General features: G+C 54.5%; 1 protein-coding gene across 1 annotated transcript in view; it reads right to left on the minus strand.

Moving 5' to 3' along the window:
* LOC103804594 (myosin phosphatase Rho-interacting protein-like) overlaps positions 1-7,781 on the minus strand; it is a gene marked incomplete at its 5' end in the record, with an annotated part of 42,674 nt that extends 34,893 nt beyond the window's left edge. The window contains 4 exons of the mRNA XM_009077244.1: positions 1,281-1,440; positions 2,267-2,474; positions 5,924-6,008; positions 7,630-7,781. Coding sequence (XP_009075492.1) covers positions 1,281-1,440; positions 2,267-2,474; positions 5,924-6,008; positions 7,630-7,781 — 605 coding nt within the window. The remainder of the gene's footprint in view (positions 1-1,280; positions 1,441-2,266; positions 2,475-5,923; positions 6,009-7,629) is intronic.
* Between the last annotated feature and the right edge of the window lie 288 nt (positions 7,782-8,069).

The following is an 8,069-nucleotide window of genomic DNA, read 5'->3' on the forward strand; positions in this document are numbered from 1 at the left end:
TGGAGGAAAACCAGGGCAGGAAAATCAGACTGGCAGGCGGCCCTCTCGCCCAAGGCCTGTCTCCCAGTTTGCTCCACTGCCCTCACTGCACAAATGTGACTCTCCCAGGGCAAGTGAAGCTCGTGCTTCGCCTCGCCCAGAGAGCACCCAGCACATCGGCGCGCACTGCAGCGGGCGGACACCCTCCCCTTCCTCCTCCACACTAAGCTGTTTTGCAGCCTGCTGCACCCTGCCTTGGCACTGCATCCGCCTCTCCTTCCTCTCCCAGATTAATGCCGTGACATTTTGAAACCTCTCTCAGCTCATTAGGCAGTTGTGTAACACACCTGGCACTAACACCATTTACAGAGCTAACCTAATTAATGGTGCTGGTTGCCAGCGTGTGCCGTGTCGAGGAGGGGACCAGGAGCGTGGGCTCGATGGCAAGTATGGCCACCCACTACCACTGAATGTCAGAGGAAGTTTAGATTAGGAAGAAATTCTTCCCTGTGAAGGTAGTGAGGCACTCACACAGGCTGCCCAGAGAAGCTGTGGCTATCCCATCCCTGGAAGTGTTCAAGGCCAGGTTGGATGAGGCTTGGAGAAACCTGGTCTAGTGGGAGGTGTCCCTGCCCATGGCAGGGGGTGGAACTGGACAGTCTTTAATGCTTCCAACCCGAACCACTTCATGATTCTATGACTCTATGATCACCCACCTCAGCCAGCATTCCCCAGAGCAGCCAGGCAGAGTGATGCCTACCTGCTGGCACTACTGACATCCCATCACCTGGGTGGTGTGGATGGGAATCCTGAAACTCAGGAGCACTGGAATACAAAGGGACTTCACCCAGCAAATTCCACCTGCTCCATTCAGGCTGTACTGGGGACACAAACTTTCTGCTGTTGGAAGCATGCAAGGAGGAGATGAGCCACTCATCCCTTACCTTCTCTCATTCCCAAAGAGCCGGGCCACTTCTTCTCTCCCAGGGCTACGAGCCCGGGTTCTCCGCTCTAGCCGCTTCCTCTCCACCTGGAAGGCCTCACGATTACTGATCCTAATGGCCTTGGGAACGTCGGCCAGGGTGGTGTACTGCCGGCTGGCTTTAAAAGAAAGGGGACGCCCCGATTTTTCAGCTCCCCTTTCTACATCTCTGTTGCTGGAGTCCTTGTGCATGGGGCAACTGCTCTTCGAGTCCAAGGAGTTCAGAGAGAAGCTGTGAATCATTCGGTCGCCTGATCGGGTACCTGGGGAAGGAAAGGGCTGGGCATGCTCCTGTGAGGGCGATTTGGGATAACTGTACCTGTTGTTCGGGGTGCTGGGGCTGGGTGGACTCGGTGGGGGTGGCAGTTGCTGCTCTTCCAGCTTCGAGTCTTGCTTGGTCTTCTCCAAGGAAAAGTACCCGCTCTCGACACGTGTCTTCCGCCCACAGTCTATCCGGTCACCATTCATGGAGCTCTCGTCTAAGGGATAGAGAAGTCACAGTGCTTGGTTTCAAGTCTGAATTCTGCTTTTAACAAAAAATACCCTGATTCCACCCAGGACAGGGGAAGAAATGAGAGCAGAGTTGGCCTGGGCCCCAGCCCCATGCTGTGCCACCTCTTGCACCCTTGTTTTTTCCCTCCCTGACCACCCTTCATGCTCATAGAGATGGTGGGACTGTCTGCAAGGAGATGAAGATGCTGGTCCAACCCTTGGGCTGGGCTTGACAGGTCAAAGACCTAAACCTCCAAACCAAGAAATGTGTGACTGCAGTCACTGTTCTGCACTCATTTCCATCTCTGTTCTTCTCAGCCTGGAATCAACCACAACTCCACGAGTGCAAGGCAATGGACACCTCACTCCTGGCAGCTGGACTGGCAAAATTGTTCCCCATTGGAGTGGGCAGATAAAGGAAACAGCCACAGCACTGAGACCTGTCCATAGCCTGGCAAGAAGAGTCCCCAGTCCCCATTGTTCCAGGGAGAACAAAGCCACAGCCCCAGCACCTTCCAGGGAATCATCACGAAGACCAAATGTAAACAGGCCCTGAGGGCCAGAGGAGGAAACAGCACTCAAGGCTTGGCAGCCTGGATGGCTGGACTGAGCATGGGATGGCCCTGTGCCCTCTGGGTGCCCAAGCAGGGATGTGGAGAGGGTAGAAAAGGCATTTTCCCTCTCACTTTTCCCCCAGTGCAAGGGCAGGCAGCCCCATCTCCCTGTCAGGGCAGGATTGGGCCCCACACTGTGGTTTTCCACCACATGATGCACATTTTTTCCTTCCTGAACACCCTGCACCCCATCCCTCACCTTCCTTGCTGTCCAGCACGGGATCCTTCAGGTTGCTGGCAGCCCCGGCCTGGCCTTGCACTGTCTGTGCTGGGCTGATGCCACTGCTCCCATCTGCTTGGTCTTTGCCCCTCATTTCTTCCTGCCAGAGTGTGGACTTGGTGGCAGGGACCTTCTCTGCGCTGGGGATGTTGCTGCTAGTCACAGCCATCTTAGCAGGACCAGGTTCCTAAAACAAACAGAGGAGACAGCAGGGTTAGAGAGTTTGCCCCAGTTCCACACTCATAGTCCCCAAGGGCTTGAGGCCATGAGATGTGGGTCTCACATGGTTTGGGTGCTGCCCGTGACACATGTCGCAGCAGGACAGGGATGGGACAGAGCTTCTCAGCCATGTGTCACTGCTTGATGCTATTTTAAAACAAGCTCCAACATTTTAAATGTTTCTCTGCTAACAAGGGGCTCTGGAGTCCATCTGATGACAATGCCACCTTGGTGGCCATGGCCCAGGCAGCTCTGGTGCAGTGTGTGACCCCAAACAGGCAGCAGCTTTCCCAACTCCTTCCTTGGCTTCATTTGTTAGCAGATGTTTTGCCGTTGACATATTAAGCTTCTGCATTCACAGATTATTTTCCTTAAAGCCACCAATAAATCAACAATTAACTCCCCTCCAAAGTCTCTGGATAGTGGGAAGTTTTCCAGCTGTTTGTTCCCTTTCAGGAGGAATCCAGGAGCACCCGAGCCAGCAGCCATGGGTTGGGGACACAGGCTGTAGAAAGCATCCCCTCCATCCTCTCCTCTCACACCAGGTGGGTTTTAGCTCTGCACCTCCAAACTGGCATTTGCAGGGCTGAGCTGAAGCCAGAGGGGATCTCCCAGGGAGTGGGCTCTGGCTTCATGCACAGCCATGACAAGCAGCAAATGACCTCAAATGTAAAAAAATTCCCCCTTGGAAATTTCACACTAAAGGAATGCAGTGTTGGAGGTAAATGATACAGAGTTCACAGGCATCCTGCTAAGGGGACCCTGCTTGAGCAGGGCGTTGGGACAGACCATCTCCAAGGTCCTTTCCACTCTCAGCCACTCATTCATTGATCCAAGTCCAAAGCTAATCATCAGCTCAGGATAGCTATTTTTATATACTCCTCACACACACCCCCATATAATTATTTGTAGATATGTATTTAATTAGGCAGAGATGTGGGCCAAAAAGAAGTCTGTAAGGGAGCAGAGACATTAACTCTTTGCTGCTCAGTGGTACAAACAGCTCCAAAAAGTAGCAGCAAAATGGGCAAAACAGGCCTTTAACTGCACTAAGTGTGTCTGGGCATGCTCTGCTTACCTGAGCCTGCCACACCCTGTGCAAACTGAGGGCAGAGCCTCAAATCCCAGATTTCAGCCCCAGATCCAGCCTTGAGTTCCCAGGGACAGCAGGCAGGCACAGGCAGCCCAGTCCTTCCTGCTGCCCGCACCTCTCTGCCAGAGCACAGCAAAAGCTGCAAGAGAAACCTGCCCTTTTTGCCCTAAAACTGCAACCTGCTAACAAGGCAAAGTGAGAACACTTAACACTCCCTATCCAAAAATCTGCAGCTGAAGCAATATTCCCTGAATTGATCCCATCCTGGTGATTTTGCAGAGGGATGATGCAAAATGATGGGGGGAGCTGGAAATGGCCCTGATGCCCCAGGAGTGCCCAGCTGCAATCAAGCTCTGCTCCACAATGTACAAGGAGAAGCTACATGGGAGTGAGAAAAAGCAGGCATATTCCTTGCTTAAATTCTTTCTATAAACCACAAAGGTGTCCATCCCACCCTGAGCAGCTGTAAGACATGATCTGCTGCTGGATTAGCATATAACCACCTTTAGAAAGAGATCAGGCTTTCTTCACCAGCACACAGAGGGCGAGCTGAATAGCAGCCAGCTTCAGGAGAAGCCATTTCAGAGGGGGATTTGGTGCTGATTTGCTCCCCAGCACCCTCTCTCCTTCTCCAGACCAGCCACTTGCAGCAGCAGGATTTGGGAGACAGAGGAAAGATGCTGGTTCTACCTTTGCAGGTTGCTCATAAGTTCCCAACACAGCACAGCATCTATCCAGCAGCAGGTCCCACATGGAGATTGGCTTTGCAAAGTGAATTTGAGCCTTTTCCAGCACCATGGGACTGGGGGCAATGGGATGGAGAGGGTGGAAGGAGGGTAGCAAGCAGGATGGGGCTTGGGGTGGTGCTCCCAAGCTAAGGGGGCAATGTGCCATGAGGGTCCATGCTTGCCCCATCCCCAAACACCTGAGGAGCCTGTCTGCCTGTGGGGAGCCAGCATCCTTCCCTCAGCCACTTCCCTTATTTGGTGCTCAGGAGCTTGGATCCTGTACGGTTTCCAAGAAGTTGCCATGGTGATGAAATGTAACCCAGAATGATGTTTTGCTGGCTCTGTGCCCCTTCTCCTCTCCGCCCTGTGCCCCTCCTGAACTCAGCCTGGGTTTAGTGTTGCACCAGGATGGGATGAGCACCCCAGTCCTGCTGCATCAGCTTGCTGGGGTGTCCCAAATGCACCAGCCTCCTCCCTGGGAATTGAGGGCAGGCAACTCCTAATACGTCAGCTCTTGGCCATGGAGGGAGGAGGCATCCTCCCTGGAGTATCACCAGAGCCAGCACTCGAGTGGCTTTAAATATCCCAGCCCTTGGCAGGGAGAAGCTCAGACTTCTAGCTTGGTGTGCAAAAAAGGTCCATCTTCCCCCTAATTTTGTTTCCCATTGCCCAGAACCTCTTTATCCAGTACAGTGATGACAACTTATTCAAGCAAACATATAAAACCCACCCATGGCCCACTTTGCACCAGGACCATCCTGGGAGCTTCACTGAAGGGGACCTGACAACAGGGCTCAGGGGAGCCCTGATGCTGGTTTTGGTCCCCCAGTGCTGCAGCCCGGCTCGGCCGGAGGAGCCCTCCCAGCCGGAGGCGGTGGGACGCACGCCCAGGGGTCAGGCGGCCTCAGGGACACGGCTGTTCTCAGCCCCGGCGAGGGACGAGGGTGGCCTCGGGGTCACGTTCCCCATCTGTGGGATTCTCCCCCACTCCGGCCACGTGGGAGCCTGGCAGGAACGAGTGAGTCACGGACGGCCCCACTTTTTACCATTTATAGTCAAAGTGAGCATGAAGCCATCGCTGGGTCCCTGGAGAGCCCAGCTCCAGCCCCGGAGCTCCCAGCCTGGCCCTGGCCTCTAGTATTTTCCTTTCATTCCCATTATCTCTGGGGTCATCTCAGAGGGGGTAACTGGAGCCCGATGGAATTTCATCCTGTTTCTGCTGAAATGGCCCGTGAACAGCACCTCTCCCTGGTCCCCCCCGGGGACCACGTGGCTTTGTGGCCACTGCCAGGACAGCGTGTGCAGGGCTGGTGCCACAAAACACTGGCTGGGGGGTGAAACGTGGCTCCAAAGCAGCAGCGTGTGACCCTGGAAGTGATGATCAGGAATTAATTCACGCTAACCTGCTGTCCTGGCTCGCCCCAGCTCTCAACCTCTGCACGGGCAGCGTTAGAGAGCTGGAAATGACCCTCTGTGGGCAGTGCAGAACGCTGATCCGGATGGTTTGGGGACATCTACCCCAGGAGCAGAGCAAGGCTGTGACCCTGAGAGGGAGGCAAGGGACAGGGTGACAACGTGTGTGCCCCCTGGGGTTACCTGGGGAGTTGGGGGCTCTACCTTCCTCTTCTTCTTCTGATTCTGCTTGTTTGTCCTGGGATAGACGATGAGCATCTCCAGCCACCTGCAGGCAGAGAAAGCAGAAGGTGACTTCTGTGCTACAGGATGGTGCACAGGGACAGGAGCAATGCTGGACCTGGTCAGGGTCATTGTGGTGAACAGTACCCAAAAAATCATCCCAAACGCTTCTCAGAGGACAAATAAAGCAGGAAAGGAGGGGGAGGAGGGAAGACCTCAGGGTGCTTTGGCTCAAACCCTGCTCACTGCAAGAGCAAGGCCATGGCCAAGGCTGACACGGGGCAGAGATTCAAGGATTCTGAAAGACAGTGGAGAAGGACAGAGCCTCTGGCAGGACCTTCCTCCTTCAGCGATGCCAACACCCGCACACTGCACACAAAGTGCTTTTGTCCAAGGAAGAGCAGAGTGAACTCAGCACTGAGAAGTCCATCCCCAGCACAAGCCACTTGGGGGGATCCTCCTGTGCCCTCCCACTGCGGCCTGACAACCTGCCCCTGCATCTCTGCAAACTCCACAGGGATCTGTGGACTGCTGGGAAACACTCCTGCTTCAGAAATCCCTGCTTCCCTCTTCTGTTCCCCCCACTTTGCACGCTGCTGCTGTAAAGCGTTTGGAGATGACCACATCAAGTGGGGTTTGGTTAAGCAATAAATGCCAGAAGCACGGAATGAACGTAAAACAAATTCTCCCCCAGCCAGAGAAATCTTCCTGTCATGCTGCAACTGCAAACGAAACCCGTCTGGCTCAGCCCCAGAGTGGGACTGCTTCAGGATGATTAACGCCTGCAGTCAGGAGCAAAGGCGCTGCTTCAAAACCCATCGCTAGGCTGATGAGCAATAAATCAGCCCCACCTCGCTCCGCAATGCCTCTCCCTCCCGCGCGGCACGCAGGACCGGCAACAAAGGCAGAGCTGGGAACTGGAGCGTGGGGAGAGGGTGGAGAGAGCAGGGCATGGGGGATGGCTGTGTTTTGGGGATAGTCACTGCTCCTGCCTTGGCTGGAGGCAAGGAGCTGGCTCCTCTGCAATGTGATTCCCCTGTGCATCCTGGCTCTGCAGCTGATCCAATTCCACCATTGTGAACGGGGCCAGGAGGGACAGGTCTACCAGACCAAGGCTAGGCACAGAGGGGAATCACCCAAGCTCACATGTTTTAGTAGAACAGAGAGGTTTCAAGACATGAAATTATATATTTCGCCAGAATTGCAAGTTCAGGGTAGGAAATGTCTATTTCAATAAGTATTTACCAAAACTGGGGGGGCAGTCACAACCAAAGAAAATATTTGGGAATAGAAATCAGCTCAACAGAAAGCAGTGACTCAGCTGCTGCCAGGACTGGGGGAGGCAGGAGACGCTGTGCCTCAGGATGAGTGGGAAAGAGGCGTACTTCATCCTTCGACTTCCTGCTCAAGTTTCAAATGTCAACAAATTTTGGGAGGGAGACACCGAGCTCCAGGCACCCCATGTGGGACACGCTCACAGGTGAGCAGCAGCACCGCCTCAGTCTGTCGCTCTGTGCAGGCAGCTCGGCTCTCCTGCAGCTCTGCACCCTCACCAGCGCCAGCTTCAACCCAAGCTGGCATGTGAGTGATGGAAGAGGATATTTCCAGGTCACTATCCAACACCTGGAGTTGGGAAATCAGTGGCTCAGCCCTGGATCTGCACTCACCCACTGATGATCTCCTTGTTCTCAGCCCGGATGAAGTGCTCCTTCTCCGGCGTCAGGATGCACAAGGAGAATTTCTGCCCTGTCCGGCTCTCCCCATCCACCACATCTGTGCACTGGTTCATGTTGATGGTGCCCTGTGGGAGGGTCGTCGGCTGCAAGAGGAAGGAGAAAGGAGCAAGTTTAAGGAGAGAAGAGCAGAGGAGTCCAGAGTTGAGCCCAAAAACCTCTCCTGGTGGACACCAAGATCCTACACACCAAGATGCTTTGTTCACAAGTATCCAGACCCATCCACGTGCCGTGCTGGCACACCGCAAAACCCTGTGCCACACAGGTCCTGCCAGCCCAGTCTGGTCCACTACCGCCAGCGAGAGGCTTCTTCAATGCCTAAAATCCAGGGAAGGACAACTGCCCCACCGCAGCACAGGGACACCAAGGAAAGT

Source organism: Acanthisitta chloris, unplaced genomic scaffold (genome assembly GCF_000695815.1).
Source record: "Acanthisitta chloris isolate BGI_N310 unplaced genomic scaffold, ASM69581v1 scaffold9840, whole genome shotgun sequence".
NCBI classification, from domain to species: domain Eukaryota; kingdom Metazoa; phylum Chordata; class Aves; order Passeriformes; family Acanthisittidae; genus Acanthisitta; species Acanthisitta chloris.